Genomic DNA, 21360 nt, shown 5'->3' with positions numbered 1-21360 from the left:
TGTTCAATCTTTTGACAGGTACTGTATGTATATAAACTCAGTTTCTGTGAAGGGAGTAGGACACAGTGTTGTACGAGATCTTCAGTTTCTTGGCAATTTATCACATGGAATAGCTTTCATTTCTCAGAACAAGAATAGACTGACGAGTTTCAGAAGAAAGTTCTTTGTTTCTAGACATTTTGAGCCTGTAATCGAAACCCACAAATGCTGATGCTCCAGATACTCAACTAGTCTAAAGAAGGCCAGTTTTATTGCTTCTTTAATCAGCACAACAGTTTTCAGCTGTACTAACATAATTGCAAAAGGGTTTTCTAATGATCAATTAGCTTTTAAAATGATAAACTTGGATTAGCTAACACAACGTGCCATTGGAACACAGGAGTGATGGTTGCTGATAATGAGCCTCTGTACGCCTATGTAGATATTCCATAACAAATCTACCGTTTCCAGCTACAAATGTCATTTACAACATTAACAATGTCTACACTGTATTTATGATCAATATGATGCTATTTTAGTGAACAAAAAATGTGTTTTTCTTTCAAAAACCAGTGGAATCATGAACAGTGGTTTGCTCATCATGTCCGCCTGCGTCCCCCGGATATGCCTTTTTAAAAGCACATTCACCACGCTCTCAAACGGCTAACTCTTCCCCCCCCTTGTCACAGGTCGAGGGCCGACCAGGAACAAACTAAACCAGCTCGCAGTCGGCTCAAGTAGGCAATAGAGACGCTGCTGTGTTTGCGAAATGCCGGACAAAACGCCATTTTAAAACGATCCTGCGACTCCTGCCGTGTCTACAGACATCCCCCACACAAACAAAAATCGACACTCGGAGAATGAGTGCACAAACTTATAGATATGTCAGTCAGTCAGGTGGGTCCGTCGGCAGAGACTTCGATTGCAATTGAAGGGCTCTGGCTAATATTACTTAGCCAGCTAGAAAGATGACGCAAGAAGCAAAAGCTAACGTTAAACGGAGCCTACCTCAGCAGGAGCAGAAAATACGCTACTAAATTCACACAATAACTTTGCTTTACAGAGAGTAGGCTACTGAGGAAGACAGTGATGATGTGGCGCTCAGTGGTGAGGCTGAGGCGGGACGCAATGCATGCAGGAGGGAGGGAGCAGAGGGAAAGGTTAGTACAGTGGTTCCCAAACTGGAGGTCGTGGCCCCATGTGGGGACCCCTGAGAAAATCTGTACTAATCTTATCAAACAAGTTAGGAACTTAAACACATACGATATGTTTCATATATGAACCTCTCCCATTGACCCATCTTCCTTATAGGCCTTACATTAAAATGCAATAAACACGCAAACAATAGTTCCAAAAAATGTTCTACGTTTTCATTTCGTCGCTGATAAATGTGTCAGTGTGAATCATTTGTCATATTTCCATTCTTTCAGGGGTATAACATTACAATTGTGTAGCTAATAGGCTGTGTGTTTGTAAATGGACTGCGGTGAATGAACCTACAGCAGCCAAGGTCATAATGGCTAGGGTTATTTATGCTTGATTTTGCTGTTCTGCAAACAGTATTTGAACGTTTTTTTTTATTGTATAGAAATGAAGTATATTAGTTTAAACTTTCCCCCAAAAATACTGTGGGGGAACATTCCCCACCACCTTTTGGGAAAGTTGAAGCTCATTTACTGCATTTCTATATAATAAAAAAAACTTAAATACTGTTTGGAGAACAGCAAAAGCAAGCAAAAATAACCCTAGCCATTATGACCTTGGCTGCTGTAGGTTCATTCATCTCAGTCGATCTAATAACACTAAAACACAAACCGTGGTTACGGCCCTGCACACTACCACACACACACTCACGCAGGTCCACATACACACACAACCACTGCAGTTATGATCACATTGCTCTCTATTAGGTGGGCCTTGAGTTTGACATTTCTTTTAACTGTGATAAATTATCGTCTAGGTTCCAAACTACACATTCTATAATGATTCTTTCCCCAGTCCTTCTGTACCCGATAAAATAAAAACGAACCGTGACCCAAAAAACAAGGTGAATTTAGTGAATCTGTTAAATGTTTAATTAAAAAAAGATACTTTGTCAGTATCCACTTTGACACATACAGACAGACAAACGGACACACATGGACACAGCCCTTACCTGCGTGGGGGTCCCCAGTGACTGAAGGCAGGGGTTTCCTTTCCCTCTCCTTCCTCCCTCTCAGGTAGATCACTGAGAGCACACGCCAAGATGTTGTTAACCACTGTAATTGACCACTAATTGATTTGAATGTATTGTCCCTGTACGTTCACCTGTTCTGTATCTACACGCTGACTACTTCCTGCTGACCTCCTGCAGGTTTCTGACCCCAAGGGTCTTTTCCCAGTTAGCGAAAGGTTAAACAGTGACTGAACACGTCGTTTGGAACATGTGTTTTTCTGTTGCTCATTAGAAAAAATATATTTCAGTCTTGGAGGGGTGTTTCCTGACCGATTCTGGGTTTGGTTAATTATGTTTGTCCCCCATGAGACACTGTAGACGCGGAAACCTTTTTCACTTCCTGAAAATCCCCAGAATGAATCGAAGATAACTCAAGAAATCGGTCATTCATTTTGGTGTTTTTGCAGAGGAAGTTTTAGTCGTGCAATTTTACATCTAACTAAGGTGTTTGATGCAGTATTTCTCAAGTTTAAAAAAATGTGTGACGTGTTGTCTTATGTAAACAAAGTGGGAGCTGCTGGGCAGGTCTGTCTCACCGTCTATGCCATTGGATAGAGACCAATCACCACAGCTGATCACCCCATGTTAGTGGGCACATGGACATCAAATCCAACCCCAGCCTTCATTTACCTGTTGTGAGGCACAGATGTTCCTAACTCCGTTTTAGATGAGACTTTAGAACCAAAATGATCCTATTTACACTTTGTAGTCTATTTTGACGCTAGAATAACTGTTTCTGACTCATAATGATGCCACATAGGCCGTTTTTAAAGGGATTCGTTGCTCTTTAAATAACAACCAGAGGTGATGGTGAATGTAGATTGTGTGTTTCTCTTTAAATAACAACCAGATGTGATGGTGAATGTAGATTGTGTGTTTCTCTTTAAATAACAACCAGAGGTGATGGTGAATGTAGATTGTGTGTTTCTCTTTAAATAACAACCAGAGGTGATGGTGAATGTAGAACGTGTGTTTCTCTTTAAATAACAACCAGATGTGATGGTGAATGTAGATTGTGTGTTTCTCTTTAAATAACAACCAGAGGTGATGGTGAATGTAGAATATATGTTTCTCTTTAAATAACAACCAGAGGTGATGGTGAATGTAGATTGTGTGTGTGTTGACTGTGGCTCTAAAGCGAGATCTGTTGTCCTACCAGTGTCGTCCTCCTCCCTGGCCCCTTCCCTCCCTCTTTCTCTCCTTCCCTCCCTCTCTCTCTCCTTCCCTCCCTCTCTCTCTCATTCTCTCTCGCCTTCCCTCCCTCTCTCTCTCTCCTTCCCTCCCTCTCTCTCTCTCTCTCTCTCCTTCCCTCCCTCTCTCTCTCCTTCCCCCCCTCTCTCTCTCATTCTCTCTCGCCTTCCCTCCCTCTCTCTCTCCTTCCCTCCCTCTCTCTCTCTCCTTCCCTCCCTCTCCCTCTCTCCTTCCCTCCCTCTCCCTCTCTCCTTCCCTCCCTCTCCCTCTCTCCTTCCCTCCCTCTCCCTCTCTCATTCCCTCCCTCTCTCTCTCTCTCTCCTTCCTTCCCTCTCTCTCCTTCCCTCCCTGTCTCTCTCCTTCCCTCCCTGTCTCTCTCCTTCCCTCCCTGTCTCTCTCCTTCCCTCCCTGTCTCTCTCCTTCCCTCCCTCTCTCTCTCTCCTTCCCTCCCTCTCTCTCTCTCCTTCCCTCCCTCTCTCTCTCTCCTTCCCTCCCTCTCTCTCTCTCCTTCCCTCCCTCTCTCTCTCTCCTTCCCTCCCTCTCTCTCTCTCCTTCCCTCCCTCTCTCTCCTTCCCTCCCTCTCTCCTCTCCTTCCCTCTCTCCCTCTCCTTCCCTCCCTCTCTCTCTCTCCTTCCCTCCCTCTCTCTCTCTCCTTCCCTCCCTCTCTCCCTCTCCTTCCTTCCCTCTCCCTCTCCTTCCTTCCCTCTCTCTCTCTCTCCTTCCTTCCCTCCCTCTCTCTCTCCTTCCCTCCCTCTCTCTCTCCTTCCCTCCCTCTCTCTCTCCTTCCCTCCCTCTCTCTCTCCCCCTCCCTCTCTCTCTCTCCCCCTCCCTCTCTCTCTCATTCCCTCCCTCTCTCTCTCTCATTCCCTCCCTCTCTCTCTCTCATTCCCTCCCTCTCTCTCTCTCTCATTCCCTCCCTCTCTCTCTCTCTCTCATTCCCTCCCTCTCTCTCTCTCATTCCCTCCCTCTCTCTCTTTCATTCCCCCCCTCTCTCTCTCATTCCCCCCCTCTCTCTCTCATTCCCCCCCTCTCTCTCTCATTCCCCCCCTCTCTCTCTCATTCCCTCCCTCTCTCTCTCATTCCCTCCCTCTCTCTCTCATTCCCTCCCTCTCTCTCATTCCCTCCCTCTCTCTCTCATTCCCTCCCTCTCTCTCTCATTCCCTCCCTCTCTCTCTCATTCCCTCCCTCTCTCTCTCATTCCCTCCCTCTCTCTCTCCTTTTCTCTTCTTCCCTCCCTCTCTCTCTCTCTCCTTCCCTCCCCCTCTTTCTCCTTCCCTCCCCCACTCTCTCTCCTTCCCTCCCTCTCTCTCTCCTTCCCTCCCTCTCTCTCTCCTTCCCTCCCTCTCTCTCTCCTTCCCTCCCTCTCTCTCTCCTTCCCTCCCTCTCTCTCTCCTTCCCTCCCTCTCTCTCTCCTTCCCTCCCTCTCTCTCTCCTTCCCTCCCTCTCTCTCTCCTTCTCTCCCTCTCTCCAACTGCCAACTGACATTTACTTCTGAGGTGCTGACCTGTTGCACCCTCTACAACCACTGTGATTATTATTTGTCCCTGCTGGTCATCTATAAATGTTTGAACATCTTGAAGAACGATCTGGCCTTAATGACCATGTACTCTTATAATCTCCACCCGGCACAGCCAGGAGAGGACAAGCCACCTCTCAGAGCCTGGTTCCTCTCTAGTTTTATTCCTTTCTAGGGAGTTTTTCCTAGCCACCGTGCTTCTATATCTGCATTGCTTGCTGTTTGGGGTTTTAGGCTGGGTTTCTGTATTTGTGACATCTGCTGATGTAAAAAGGGCTTTATAAATACATTTGATTTGAATCAGGTTTGTTAGTGCTACGGCAAAAACAAGTTGGGATACACTGTCCAATCCTGTATTTTCAGATCATGGTTCAGATATACTGTATGTATGACTGACTCAGGCAACGTCACTGGAGTCACTGCCTGCCATACCATCATGTTACCAGCAGAGGGGGCTCCAAGCCTACTAGAGAGCCAGAGAATGAGCAGATCAACTACATTTTTGAGAATGAATGTAATTACTACAGACAACTGTAATGACATGTAACTCTTACTCAACCCACTAAAGAGGAGACACTGTCTGACATAAATGACACTAAACAGGGTAGATTACATTCTATTCATTCTGTCATTACAAACTTTCATATTTTTTGTTTTTTGTGCATGTTTCCACCGAAAATAGCTTCTGGACTTCAGAAAAGCTTTCACTAAAAGGAAGAGGTGGCGTAAAAGAGACCGACGTACGGGCACCCTAACAAATAAATAATTTGCCTCTACCTTCTGTTCATTTGGTAAACGTACAGAACAAACTGAACAAGCTCCGGTCGAGACTATCCTAACAACGGGACCTGAAAACTGTAATATCCTATGTTTCACGGAGTCGTGGCTGAACAAGGACATGGATAATATACAGTACCAGTCAAAAGTTTGTACATACCTACACATTCAAGGGTTTTTCTTTAATTTTACTATTTTCTACATTGTAGAATAATAGTGAAGACATCAAAACTAGGACATACCACATAAGAAATCATGTAGTAAACAAAAAAAAGTGTTAAACAAATCAAAATATATTTTATATAGTAGCCACCCTTTGCCTTGATGACAGCTTTACACACTCTTGGAATTATCTCAACCAGCTTCATGAGGTAGTTACCTGGAATGCATTTCAATTAACAGTTGTGCCTTGTTAAAAATTAATTTGTGGAATTTCTTTCCATCTTAATGCATTTCAGCCAATCAGTTGTGTTGTGACAAGGTAGGGTGGTATACAGAACAAAGCTCTATTTGATACAAGACCAAGTCCATATTATGGCAAGAACAGCTCAAATAAGCAAAGAGAAACGACAGTCCATCACTACTTTAAGACATGAAGGTCAGTCAATCCAGAAAATGTCAAGAACTTTTAAAGTTTCTTCAAGTGCAGTCGCAAAAACCACCAAGCTCTATGATGAAACTGGCTCTCATGAGGACTGCAACAGGAAAGGAAGACCCAGAGTAACCTCTGCTGCAGAGGATAAGTTCATTAGAGTTAACTGCACCTCAGATTGCAGCCCAAATAAATGCTTCACAGAGTTCAAGTAACAGACATCTCAACATCAACTGTTCAGAGGAGACTGCGTGAATCAGGCATTCATGGTCGAATTGCTGCAAAGAAACCACTACTAACGGACACCAATAAGAAGAAGAGACTTGCTTGGGCCAAGAAACTTGAGCTATGGACATTAGACCGGTGCAAATCTGTCCTTTGGTCTGATGAGTCGTAATGTGAGATTTTTGGCTCCAACCGCCATGTCTTTGTGAGACGCAGTGTAGGTGAACGGATGATCTCCGCATGTGTGGTTCCCACCGTGAAGCATGGAGGAGGTGGTGTGATGGTGCTTTGCTGGTGACACTGTCTGTGATTTATCTAGAACTCAAGGCACACTTAACCAGCAGTAGTGATACGCCATTCCATCTGGTTTGCGCTTAGTGGGACTATCATTTGTTTTTCAACAGGACAATGACACAAAACACATCTCCAGGTTGTGTAAGGGCTATTTTACCAAGAAGGAGAGTGATGGAGTGCTGCATCAGATGACCTGGCCTCCACAATCACCCGGCCCCTACTCAATTGAGATGGTTTGGGATGAGTTGAACTGCAGAGTGAAGGAAAAGCAGCCAACAAGTGCTCAGCATATGTGGGAACTCCTTCAAGACTGTTGGAAAAGCTGTCATCAAGGCAAAGTGTGGCTACTTTGAAGAATCTAAAATGTAAAATATATTTGGATTTGTTTAACACTTTTTTGGTTACTACATGATTCCATATGTGTTATTTCATAGTTTTGATGTCCTCACTATTATTCTACAACGAAGAAAATAGTAAAATAAAGGAAAACCCTTGAATGAGTAGGTGTGTCCAAGGACCCTGGGACTGAACACCTCCACCACACTGACCCTCAACACGGAGGCCCCTCAGGAGACTGAAAAGATTTGGCTTGGGCCCTCAGAACCTCAAAAGGTTCTACAGCTGCACCATCAAGAGAATCTTGACTGGCTGCATCACCGCTTGGTATGGCAACTGCTTGGCATCCGACCACAAAATACTACAGAGGGCAGTGTGTACGGCCCAGTACATCACTGGGGCCAAGCTTACTGCCATCCAGGACCTCTATACCAGGCGGTGTCAGAGGAAGGCACTAAAAATGGTCAAAGACTCCAGCCACCCTGGTCATAGACTGTTCTCTCTGCTACCGCACGGCACCGATGCACCAAGTGTGGAACCATCAGGACCCTGAACAGCTTCTAACAGGTTCTAGTTAACCAAATAGCTACCCGGACTATCTGCATCGACCCTTTTTGCACTTTGACGCATCACATACCTTGCTACTTCTGTTTATTATCTATCCTGTTGCCTTGTCAATTTATTCCTAGTTATATATACATATCTACCTCAATTACCTGGTACCCCTGCACATCGACTCGATACGTGTACCAAATCAAATCAAATTTTATTTGTCACATACACATGGTTAGCAGATGTTAATGCAAGTGTAGCGAAATGCTTGTGCTTCTAGTTCCGACCATGTAGTAATATCTGACAAGTAATCTAACCTAACAATTTCACAACAACTACCTTATACTGCAAAATACTGCATAGTTTCCCAGGAACGCGAAGTGAAGCGAGGCGGCCATCTCTGTCGGCGCCAGAATATAACCACGTTATCATTACTCATTGTGTATTTATTATTACGTGTTTTTACTTTTCTATTACTTCTCTATTTTCTTTCTCTCTGCATTGTTGGGAAGGCCCATAAGGAAGCATTTCACTGTTAGTCTACAGCTGCTGTTTACAAAGCATGTGACTAATATTTTTGAATTGAGTGTTGGTATTGGTAAAACATTTAAACCAATATTGGTATTCCGAAGAAGAGCGGTACTAACTCTGTGTCTGTGAGGATGAGTTCTGATCTTCCGTTCCTGGAGTCTGAGTCCGCCTCGCTGTCCGCAGTCTCCACCCAGGAATTCACAGACTGACCTAGAGAGAGCTGATCAAAGAGGGCTCTGGACTCCAGCTTCTCCACAGTACCATCTCCACCTTCCTCCTCCACCTGTCAAGATGGCAAGACAAAATGGTTTCTTCCTGTTCCCAGCCACACTCCCACCACCTTCTCCCTAAATAACAACGGTCAGCACTGTGAATGTATAGCAGTAACATGTTTAATATAATACTGACCCAATAACAACGGTCAGCACTGTGAATGTATAGCAGTAATATGTTTAATATAATACTGACCCAATAACAACGGTCAGCACTGTGAATGTATAGCAGTAATATGTTTAATATAATACTGACCCAATAACAACGGTCAGCACTGTGAATGTATAGCAGTAATATGTTTAATATAATACTGACCCAATAACAACGGTCAGCACTGTGAATGTATAGCAGTAATATGTTTAATATAATACTGACCCAATAACAACGGTCAGCACTGTGAATGTATAGCAGTAATATGTTTAATATAATACTGACCCAATAACAACGGTCAGCACTGTGAATGTATAGCAGTAATATGTTTAATATAATACTGACCCAATAACAACGGTCAGCACTGTGAATGTATAGCAGTAATATGTTTAATATAATACTGACCCAATAACAACGGTCAGCACTGTGAATGTATAGCAGTAACATGTTTAATATAATACTGACCCAATAACAACGGTGGTCTTGAAGACAACATGAGAGACAGCTTAGCGTTCAACACCATAGTACCCTCAAAGCGCATCACTAAGCTAAGGATCCTGGGACTAAACACCTCCCTCTGCAACTGGATTCTGGACTTCCTGACGGGCCGCCCCCAGGTGGTAAGGGTAGGTAACAACACATCTGCCATGCTGATCCTCAACACTGGAGCCCCTCAGGTGTACGTGCTCAGTCCCCTCCTGTACTCCCTGTTCACCCACGACTACATGGCCAGGCACGACTCCAACACCATCATTATGTTTGCAGACGACAAAACAGTGGTAGGCCTGATCACCGACAACAACGAGACAGCCTATAGGGAGGAGGTCAGAGACCTGGCCGGGTGGTGCCAGAAAAACAACCTGTCCCTCAACGTAACCAAGACTAAGGAGATTATTGTTGACTACAGGAAAAGGAGGACCGAGCATGCATCCATTCTCATCGACGGGGCTGTAGTGGAGCAGGTTGAGAGCTTCAAGTTCCTTGGTGTCCACATCAACAACAAACTAGAATGGTCCAAACACACTGTGTTTGACGACACTGACAGTCGTGAAAGCCTATTCCCCCTCAGGAAACTAAAAAGATTTGGCATGGGTCTTGAGATCCTCAAAAGGTTCTACAGCTGCAACATCGAGAGCATCCTGACTGGTTGCATCACTGCCTGGTACGGCAATTGCTCGGCCTCCGAACGCAAGGCACTACAGAGGTTAGTGCGTACGGCCCAGTACATCACTGGGGCTAAGCTGCCTGCCATCCAGGACCTTAGAGGAAGGCCCTAAAAATTGTCAAAGACCCCAGCCACCCCTGTCATAGACTGTTCTCTCTACTACCGCATGGCAAACGGTACCGGAGTGTCAAGTCTAAGACAAAAAGGCTTCTCAACAGTTTTTACCCCCAAGCCATAAGACTTCTGAACAGGTAATCAAATGGCTACCCGGACTATTTGCATTGTGTGCTCCCCCAACCCCTAATTTACATTGCTGCTACTCTCTGTTTATCATATATGCACAGTCACTTTAACTATACATTAATGTACATATGTACATACTACCTCAATTGGCCTGACTAACCAGTGCTCCCGCACATTGGCTAACCGGGCTATCTGCATTGTGTCCCGCCACCCGCCAACCCCTCTTTACGCTACTGCTACTCTCTGTTCATCATATATGCATAGTCACTTTAACCATATCTACATGTACATACTACCTCAACCTACCTACCTAACCGGTGTCTGTATGTAGCCTCGCTACTTTTATAGCCTCGCTACTGTATATAGCCTCGCTACTGTATATAGCCTCGCTACTGTATATAGCCTCGCTACTGTATATAGCCTCGCTACTGTATATAGCCTCGCTACTGTTTTCACTATCTTTTTACTGTTGTTTTATTTCTTTACTAACCTATTGTTCACCTAACACCTTTTTTGCACTATTGGTTAGAGCCTGTAAGTAAGCATTTCACTGTAAGGTCTATACCTGTTGTATTCGGCCAACGTGACAAATAAACTTTGATTTGATTTGAGAGATTGACTTAAGTCTGGTGTGTTCCAGCTGGGCTGGAGTAAAAGCCGGCACACACTGCTGCCCCCTGTTGGCCAAGGCACAATGCAGAGGTGGAAGCCAGACATCTGTCGTCTGACTTGCCAAGGCACAATATTGCAGAGGAGTAGAGCATTCACCTGCTCCTGAGCTCCAGAGTGGACGGGGGCCTCTGTTGACCCTCTCCCACTCTCCCCACGACGGTGGAGGTTTTCTGGGGTAGGAGTCCACGGTTTGCCCCTCACTACCATTCACCTCCACCATATCCTCCTCTTCCTCTTCATCCACTGTCATTTCCCTCTCCTCTCCTGGAGGGAGGGGGATGGTGGTCAGGGTAGGAGTTGGGGTGGTGTTAAGACTCAGAGGTCAAGGTGGGAGTGGGGTTAAGGCTCCCAAGGGTGACGGTGGGGGTTGGGTTAAGGGTCAAGGCAGGGATCAGAGGTGAGACATAGCGCGGGAAAGCCACTGTCCAGGATCAGCTCGGTTTCGTCGTGAAACCCCTGGAGAAACACACATTTGTGTTTCTAACGTTCTAATGTACTGGAGTTGTATTGAGTGGAGTGAACCTGCAGTGCAGTTTCCTTTAACTACAATAGATTGAATTGGGGCCCCATTGTTTTAGGAGAAATGTAAAGGAACAACTGGAGCTATGTAGTCACAATATGTGCTTCAAGACCAACCTCGTCTGACTGAGAATGTTGTGCGTGTGTATATATATATATATATCACCCTCTAAGTTTATTACTGGAGTACAATCCAACATCCCTCTCAGATCAAAAGAGAACTCTGGTGTCAAGACTACCTGGCTGTTTTACGCACGCACGCACACACACACACACACACACACACACACACACACACACACACACACACACACACACACACACACACACACACACACACACACACAACGAAAGGATGTACCACCAATGATGGCTACAATTAGCTGGGCTAGGTTCTCTCTCCGTCTCTCTCACAGCCACAGGTACTTAGGAGCTGTGTTCTTAGAACGCACTTAAGACATCCCGTGAAGCTGAGAGAGTACTTTAATCACTGCTCTCCCCTCAGACCAGCCCGCCGACTCAGCGCCTTTCATCACGAAAAGGGGAGAAGGAGAGGAGCTCTTCCCAACACCCAGACCCCTCCCCCCGGACAATTTACAGTGAGAAATGTGCCGAGTCTAAAAACTTAATGGTACAATTAGTCTCATTTTTGGTGGATTTACGGCCGGCCGCCACTTTGACTCCCATGCGCCGCCATTACATCTTTACTCAAATTCAAGGGTAATATGGGACAGGGAGTGGGGGGTGGGGGGGATAGAGATGAGAGAGAGAGAGAAATAACCTTAATGGCACAATTAGTCTCATTTCATTTTTGGTGGATTTACGGCTGACCGTCACTTTAATTCCGACGCGCCATCATTACCGCTTTACTCAAATTCAAGGGTAATATGTGACAGGGAGTGGGGGAGGAAGGAAAGAGAAAGAAAAAGAAAGAGGAGAGAGCGAAAGAGAGGAGAGAAAGGAAAGAAAGAAAGAAAGAAGAGAGAGGAGAGAAAGAAAGAAAGAAAGAAAGAAAGAAAGAAAGAAAGAAAGAAAGAAAAGAAAGGAAACAGAAAGAAAAAGGGAGGAGAGAAAGAAAGAGAGAGGAAGACAGGAGAGAGACAGAGAAAGAAAGACAGAGGGAGGGAGGTAGTGAGAGAGAGGGAGGGAGAAAGAAAGAGAAAGAAAGACAGAAGAGAGACAGAAAGAAAGACAGAGGGAGGGAGGTAGTGAGAGAGGGAGAAAGAAAGAGAGAAAGAGAGGATGGGAGGTAGTGGTCTAGGCACAGTGGTCTAGGGCACTGCATCGCAGTGCTAGCTGCGCCACCAGAGTCTCTGGGTTCGTGCCCAGGCTGGGCTGGGTTCGCGCCCAGGCTCTGTCGCAGCCGGCCGCAACCGGGAGGTCCGTGGGGCGACGCACAATTGGCATAGCGTCGTCCGGGTTAGGGAGGGTTTGGCCGGTAGGGATATCCTTGTCTCAGTATGTAAAATGTAATAAAATATATGCACTCTACTGTAAGTCGCTCTGGATAAGAGCGTCTGCTAAATGACTAAAATGTAAAATGTAAAAAATGTGGTGAGAGAGTAGGAGATATGGAAAGATAGAGAGGGGGAGAGAGAGAGATGGGCAGGCTATGCATCACTTCTGTAGGGCTGCCTCGACAACTGTAATGATACCATTAGTGTGCTTGCTTCAGCATATATTCAGTCACTACAACTTACACTGAGTGGACGAAACATTAGGAACACTTGCTCGTTCCATGACAGACTGACCAGGTGAATCCAGGTGGTCGTCCCTTATTGATGTCACCTGTTAAATCCACTATAATCAGTGAAGATGAAAGGACATCCAACCAACTTGACACAACTGTGGGAAGCATTGGAGCCAACATGGGGGCCAGCATCCCTGTGGAATGCTTGACACCTTGTAGCGTCCATGCCCTAACAAATTGAGGCTGTTCTGAGGACAAAAAGGGGTGCAACTCAATATTAGGAGGATGTTCCTAATGTTTTGTACATTCAGTGTATTTCACTACCATAAAAACACTTTCAAACAAGCAGGTACACACATTTCTTTAGGAAAAGGACCTTTACTAGTGTTTGAAAAGTGCTTTAGAAACATACTGCGGTGTTGCTATTATTATTTTCACTGTCCTCGCTCTGTCCTCTGGAGCCCCAGGTCCCCAAGTCCCTTTCCTCTGGAGCCCCAGGTCCCCAAGTCCCTTTCCTCTGGAGCCCCAGGTCCCCAAGTCCCCTTTCCTCTGGAGCCCCAGGTCCCCAAGTCCCTTTCCTCTGGAGCCCCAGGTCCCCAAGTCCCCTTTCCTCTGGAGCCCCAGGTACCCAAGTCCCCTTTCCTCTGGAGCCCCAGGTCCCCAAGTCCCTTTCCTCTGGAGCCCCAGGTCCCCAAGTCCCTTTCCTCTGGAGCCCCAGGTCCCCAAGTCCCTTTCCTCTGGAGCCCCAGGTCCCCAAGTCCCTTTCCTCTGGAGCCCCAGGTCCCCAAGTCCCTTTCCTCTGGAGCCCCAGGTCCCCAAGTCCCTTTCCTCTGGAGCCCCAGGTCCCCAAGTCCCTTTCTTCTGGAGCCCCAGGTCCCCAAGTCCCTTTCCTCTGGAGCCCCAGGTCCCCAAGTCCCTTTTCCTCTGGAGCCCCAGGTCCCCAAGTCCCTTTTCCTCTGGAGCCCCAGGTCCCCAAGTCCCTTTCCTCTGGAGCCCCAGGTCCCCAAGTCCCTTTCCTCTGGAGCCCCAGGTCCCCAAGTCCCTTTTCCTCTGGAGCCCCAGGTCCCCAAGTCCCTTTCCTCTGGAGCCCCAGGTCCCCAAGTCCACTTTCCTGTCCTCTGGAGCCCCAGGTCCCCAAGTCCACTTTCCTGTCCTCTGGAGCCCCAGGTCCCCAAGTCCCCTTTCCTCTGGAGCCCCAGGTCCCCAAAGTCATCTTTCCTCGGTCCCTTCCACCTACAGCGACACACACAGAGGTTGCAACATTCACTCACACCAGTTCTGTAGGAGATGATACACTTACTAACAACACCTCACGTCTCTGCCATAGACATCAGCATTTTGGGACAATAATATATATATAAAATAATATATTTAAAAAAATATATATATACTGTAGTACTAAGCTATTTCAGTATTCTTCAAAAAACTAAAAGGAAATCCAGACGATTGCTTGCATTGGGAAAAGTAAAAATAAATAAAAAATAGACACAAAAAAGCTAAATCAAAAACACAAAGAAAACTTTTTAAATGGTTGATTAAATGTGTGGATCATCTCTGTCAAATTCATATTCATTTGGGACAATGAAGTTGCATTGTATAAAAAACATCTCCCAAATCAAGTAAGTAAAGCCCCTGATCCCTCACGTACCACCAGTGGCTTGCGGATGCCCAGGTATACTGTTCCAGACGGAGCGGCATTCAGCACCTCCATGGCCTGGGACAGGCTCACCGTGTCCAGATAGGTGTCGTTGACAAACACCAGCTGGTCCCCGGGGAGCATGTACCCATGGCGCTCTGCCACACTGCCGGGCACCAGGGAGCGGATGACGATGACCGAGCCTGCCCTGTCCAGAGGGTCCTGCAGAGGGCAACACAGGAAGTAGGAAACCCGTTAGAGTCCATGGAGAGAGAAAGCAGGCGGAGATTAGTTTTTTATTCTTCTTATTGAGGGTGGGTCACTATTGAGACGAGGGTGTCATTTACAAGGGAGGCCTGTGAACATGAACACACACAATTTAATACGCATCATGTTAGATAATACCAATACAATGAATACAACAAGATGAATCAAAACAAACAACACTCACATATCACCTTCCTTAAACTCCATCTAAACAAGCAAGTCTAATTTAAATGTGAAGGCCATCCCATGAGCTGGGGGCATAAAGTCTAAAAGCATTTTCCCCCAGGTCAGTGGAGACCCACAAGACTTCCAGAAGCAGCCAGTCCCGAGAGCAGATCTGAACATTTATGGATCTCCAATGTAAACGTTAAATGAGGTAGTATCTGAAGAACCGATTTATATACAAAAAGTAGCCAATGCTGGGCCCTTCTGGTAGTCAGAGATTCCCAGGCAACAGAACTATACAAAACACAGTGTAATAGACAATACAACGGTTTCAAAGGAACCCCGGTATGCCCTCTGTACCAGTACCGCCTGTATATCGTCTCGCTATTGTTATTTTACTGCTGCTCTTTAACTACTTGTTACTTTTATTTTTTATTCTTATTTGTATTTTTTTAACTGCATTGTTGGTTAGGGGCTTCTATGTAAGCATTTCACTGTTGTATTCGGCGCATGTGACTCATAAAATGTGATTTGATAACAGGCTGTGGCATGCATGTAGATTACATCACCATAATCAGGTAGTGGGAGAAGCATTGCTCTTCCTTCTACTTTCCAAAGTGAGGCATGATTTATTTCTATAAAAGAAACCAATCTTAACTCGGCCTTTTGGTCAATTTTTCAACGCGTGTTTTAAAAGAGAGTTTATCAGCAATCCAAGTACTTATAATGGGTCAATTTGGGCTCCCTTCAATGTGCAAATATGCAGGTCACTATTATGAGACCTAGAGAACAACATAAACTTGGTTTTATTAGCATTTAGCACTAGTTTAAGATTAGCGATTTTTTTATTGAGTCAAATCCATGCTGAAGGTCATTAACGGCACAGGAGTAAATCGCTATAGGATCCACATAGAGATGAATGTTACAGGTTAACAGACAGACCAATATTATCTACAGAAACAGTGATGAGAACAGGGCCCAAAAACTTTTCATATTGAGGAAAATAGAATTGATGGCATCAGAAAAAACACATTGTGTCCTGTCCGTTAGATAGCTCTTGATCCAATTGTAACATGCCTGATCTACACCTATTTCAGACAACCTTTGAACAAGTAAGAAATGGTCAACCGTATCAAACACCTTGGACAGGTCAATAAATAAAGCAGCACGTAGTTTTTTTATTGTCAAAAACATATAACACATCATCTACGACAGGGATGGGCAACTCCAGTCCTCAGGGGCCGGAGAGATGTCACACTTTGTCCACATTCCTAGAAAACATAGCTGATTAAACTAATTATCATGATTAGTTGATTATTGGATTGAGGTGTGTTAGCTGGGACTGGGGCAAAAGCCCCAATCAGGCCCCTGACGACTGGAGTTGCCCGTCTCTGATCTAAGAGTGTAGACGCTGAAACAGTGCTATGTTCAGGTCTAGCACCAGTTTGGTGCTGATTAAGTATATCATGAGAAGTTTAAAGAGATATAAACAGGACTCTAAAACTCTAAAACAAGGCAAGATAGCTTGGAAATTGGACCGTAGTTATCCAAGTCAGAAGGATGGAGAACAGGGGGAGCAGAAGAGAGAGAGAGTGATAGCGAGAGGAAGAAAGAAAGAGAGGAGAGTGAAAGAATGAGAGACATAGACAAAGAACGAGAGAGTCACAAGCACACACACACAGTCACAAGCATGTTGACACACATGTTGACACTGACAAACAGTAAGGCACACGCACATGGAGAAGAAACAGCATTTACAGAAAAGATGTCTCTGGGTCTATCTTTCACACAAAATGTGACAGGTTTCTGACGGGTCACTTCGCTAATAGTAACCACTTTAGTAACATGAGTCGTGTCCTTGAACAGTCTATAGCCAATAAAGCAAAAGAGGTGAATGGAGCTGATCTAGGTAGAAAAAGTTGCTCTGTGTGTGTGTGTGCGTGCGTGTGTTCGTGCGTGCATGCACACGTCCTGTGTGTGTGTTCATGAGTGTGTGTGTGTGGCTACGTTAATGTGTGTGTGTGTGTGTGTGTGTGTGTGTGTGTGTGTGTGTGCGCACGTGTGTGTGGCTCACTACAGCATCAGTATAGGAATGCAACAGGAAAAAGGCTTGGCACTGCCAAACAACACGAAGTCAGAAATCACCTGAAAGCAAAACACAGGCCATTCCATGGAGCCTCGAGACCTTCTGGGAACACTCCTTAGTTCCTATTAGCCACCGATGTGTTATGAGTTCATTGTGCATTTATATGGGCTGCTATAAGGAGCTATGAGCTGTAATGACTGCTCACAGCAAGTCTTATGATGCTCTTGGCTACACCTTCTTCATGTGATGTACTATGAATGCAAATGGTATGCATTGAACGTGTCAAGGTGGGAATGCATCAAACCCACACGTTTTCTATCAGACCTGGGTCGAAAACAGCGTTTGTGATCTTTGATATAGGCCTAGCTTGCCGCAGCGTAATGGAACCAATGGAATAGCCCCAAAAGTGCAAAACCCACTAAGATAAATGAAGCAAACCTAAACTATTTAAAAGAAAAACCCTCCCCCCACCCAGGTCTGGGTTGCTTGCTAGCCTGGTCCTATGCTGAGCCATGGGGAAGTTGAGAACCCTAGCAGAAAGCGCTGCTCGCTCCATCACCATCCTACAGAGAGTTAGGTACATTTATGGAATGGCCAAACACAGCCACACATCCCCTCTGAGGCCAAGTGTCACTGGTATCAATCACGGCCTGGACAGCCTGCGCCATAAAACTGTAATTCAGCACCAATTTAATGCCTCACAATATATTAGACGACCCATATGGGCAGCTTTTTATGTGACGAGCACCGATATAAAAGTGATTAACAAGTGGTTATTTATATAAAAACTATACAAGTGTAATTAGTGGGGAGAGTCAGTACCAATATGGGAAGACAGAAGTCATTACCATCATCCATGGAAGCAGCAGAGAAAGGGAGTGTGTGTGTGTGTGTGTGTGTGTGTGTTTGTGTGTTTGGTTGCAGCTCAATGGGAGCCACGTTTGGGGCACGCACACACACACACACACACACACACACACACACACACACACACACACACGCACTTGCACAAGCCTGCACACATGTATGTGCTGCGTGCCAAGCAACCTGGTTCCAGAGTGGCCTCATCTAGATCTGACTCCACTGATTTATTCTTTTATTTAACCAGGTAGGGCAGTAGAGAACAAGTTCTCATTTACAACTGCGACCTGGCCAAGATAAAGCAAAGCAGTGCGACACATACAACAACATAGAGTTACACATAAACAAATGTACAGTCAATAACATAATAGAAAGACCTATGTACAGTGTGTGCAAATGTATAGCTCCTTTAAGGAGGAAACTGATAGCTCCTTTAAGGAGGAAACTGATAGCTCCTTTAAGGAGGAAAAATGTCCCACCTAGCTATCTGAAGATGAATGCACTAACTGTAAGTGGCTCTGGATAAGAGCGTCCGACTCAAATGTAAAATGTAAGTGACACGGTCTCTACTATGCAATTCGTCAGATAATAAAAGGTCAAGCCCTAACCACATAGCTAGGATCAGAATGCCCTACCCGAAAGTCTAACTGTAACCATTTGGAGAAGAAAAATAGATATCTGACCCCCGGTCAAAGATTAGGGGGGACCTTTGGGGCACAGGGCTGAGAGGGCAGCTCTAGGCCTCTAATGGAGAGAGGGTGCACTAAACACACACACACAGAGCTATTGTACTAAATGTTTACTTGTTCAATGAATAGGAAGAAGGGGAAAAGAGAACACATGTCAGTAGTCAGTAGTTACTGTATTTCTGTTATCCTGTTTATCACTCTGAACAACTCAGTAGTTACTGTATTTCTGTTATCCTGTTTATCACTCTGAACAACTTAGTCAGTAGTTACTGTATTTATGTTATCCTGTTTATCACTCTGAACAACTCAGTAGTTACTGTATTTCTGTTATCCTGTTTATCACTCTGAACAACTTAGTAGTTACTGTATTTCTGTTATCCTGTTTATCACTCTGAACAACTTAGTAGTTACTGTATTTCTGTTATCCTGTTTATCACTCTGAACAACTTAGTAGTTACTGTATTTCTGTTATCCTGTTTATCACTCTGAACAACTTAGTAGTTACTGTATTTCTGTTATCCTGTTTATCACTGAACAACTTAGTAGTTACTGTATTTCTGTTATCCTGTTTATCACTCTGAACAACTTAGTAGTCAGTAGTTACTGTATTTATGTTATCCTGTTTATCACTCTGAACAACTTAGTAGTTACTGTATTTCTGTTATCCTGTTTATCACTCTGAACAACTTAGTAGTTACTGTATTTCTGTTATCCTGTTTATCACTCTGAACAACTTAGTAGTTACTGTATTTCTGTTATCCTGTTTATCACTCTGAACAACTTAGTAGTTACTGTATTTCTGTTATCCTGTTTATCACTCTGAACAACTTAGTCAGTAGTTACTGTATTTCTGTTATCCTGTTTATCACTCTGAACAACTTAGTCAGTAGTTACTGTATTTCTGTTATCCTGTTTATCACTCTGAACAACTTAGTAGTTACTGTATTTCTGTTATCCTGTTTATCACTCTGAACAACTTAGTAGTTACTGTATTACTGTTATCCTGTTTATCACTCTGAACAACTTAGTAGTTACTGTATTTCTGTTATCCTGTTTATCACTCTGAACAACTTAGTAGTTACTGTATTTCTGTTATCCTGTTTATCACTCTGAACAACTTAGTCAGTAGTTACTGTATTTCTGTTATCCTGTTTATCACTCTGAACAACTTAGTAGTTACTGTATTTCTGTTATCCTGTTTATCACTCTGAACAACTTAGTCAGTAGTTACTGTATTTCTGTTATCCTGTTTATCACTCTGAACAACTTAGTAGTTACTGTATTTCTGTTATCCTGTTTATCACTCTGAACAACTTAGTAGTTACTGTATTTCTGTTATCCTGTTTATCACTCTGAACAACTTAGTAGTTACTGTATTACTGTTATCCTGTTTATCACTCTGAACAACTTAGTAGTTACTGTATTTCTGTTATCCTGTTTATCACTCTGAACAACTCAGTAGTTACTGTATTTCTGATGGTGCTATTCTTTCTTTTTGCAACATGAAATCAGTATCAGTTAGCATGTGGAACATTCAGGGACAATGGAGTTCAATAAAACATGACATCATTCTGCAGGAGATATGGTGTAAGGCTGACATTGTCACTCACTGCTGCTCAGGCTACAGAAAGGTAATTGTGCCGTTACAGAAACACAGCTCTGTCAATAGAGGCAAAGACTCTGGAGGACTGATCATTTGGTACAAATCTGAACTACAAAATCTAATTGATCCCCTCAAAATTGGTAAATATCACATTTGGTTAAAACTGAAAAAAGAACTTGTACTGACAGAAAAAGACGTGTTCCTTTGCGCAATATATATCCCCCCTCAGAATCCCCATATTACTCAGAGGAGATCTTCCCCACCCTTGAGGAAGAGACATGCCATTTCCAGGCCCAGGGAAATGTGCTCATCTATGGGGACACAAATGCACGCATAGGAACACTACCTGATCTAACGAGCACACGAGGGGACAGCTTTATTACAGGCCATTGTCACGATGTTCGTAGTAATGATCGGACCAAGGCGAGTTGAGTTCCACATCATTTTAATGAAAGTTAAACTTAAGCAAATTCAAAAAAACTAAATAAAGAACAAATTGAACCGTGATGACAATGCAGTGCTAAACAGGCAACTACACAGAAACAATATCCCAGAACCCACAGGTGGAAAAAATGCTACTTAAGTATGATCCCCAATTAGAGACAATGATTACCTCTAATTGGGAATCATACACAAACACCAACATAGAAAAATAAACCTTGAACCCCACATAGAAATAATAAACTAGACTAAACACCCCATGTCACGCTCTGACCTACTCTACCATAGAAAATACAGGCTTTCTATGGTCAGCACATGACAGCCATACTGTTTCTAACTGTCTTCATCTCCCCCATAGAAACAACAGTGACAGCAACATTAACAAAAACGGAAGGGATCTGTTGCAGCTCTGTCAAAGCCTGGGTCTGTATTTTGTCAATGGTAGGTTACATTGTGACTCTATGGGGAGATTCACCTATTGCTCACCTCTTGGCCACAGCACAGTAGACTATATGATCACAGACATTGACCCCTTCTCTCTCAGCTCATTCCCTGTCAAGTCACTAACACCTCTGTCTGATCACAGCCAAATGACGTTGTTCCTCAAAAGAACAGACATGCAAACAACCAGACATTCACAGCCCAGTAAACTGTACAACATCAGAAATTCATACAGATGGGCCCAAAACAGC

At 44.3% G+C, this 21360-nt stretch overlaps 1 protein-coding gene across 1 annotated transcript in view; it reads right to left on the bottom strand.

Annotated features, from left to right (window-relative positions):
* The window catches only part of LOC129867588 (inaD-like protein), a 203173-nt gene that overhangs the window by 100209 nt on the left and 81604 nt on the right, over positions 1-21360 (bottom strand). Inside the window, exons 17-19 of the mRNA XM_055941092.1 lie at positions 14569-14778; positions 8325-8491; positions 2135-2206 (exon numbers count right to left, since the gene is read on the bottom strand). Coding sequence (XP_055797067.1) covers positions 2135-2206; positions 8325-8491; positions 14569-14778 — 449 coding nt within the window. The remainder of the gene's footprint in view (positions 1-2134; positions 2207-8324; positions 8492-14568; positions 14779-21360) is intronic.

The sequence above is a fragment of the Salvelinus fontinalis genome, chromosome 12 (genome assembly GCF_029448725.1).
Source record: "Salvelinus fontinalis isolate EN_2023a chromosome 12, ASM2944872v1, whole genome shotgun sequence".
Classification (NCBI taxonomy): Eukaryota; Metazoa; Chordata; class Actinopteri; order Salmoniformes; family Salmonidae; genus Salvelinus; species Salvelinus fontinalis.
This window is presented reverse-complemented; position numbering and strand designations above follow the sequence as displayed.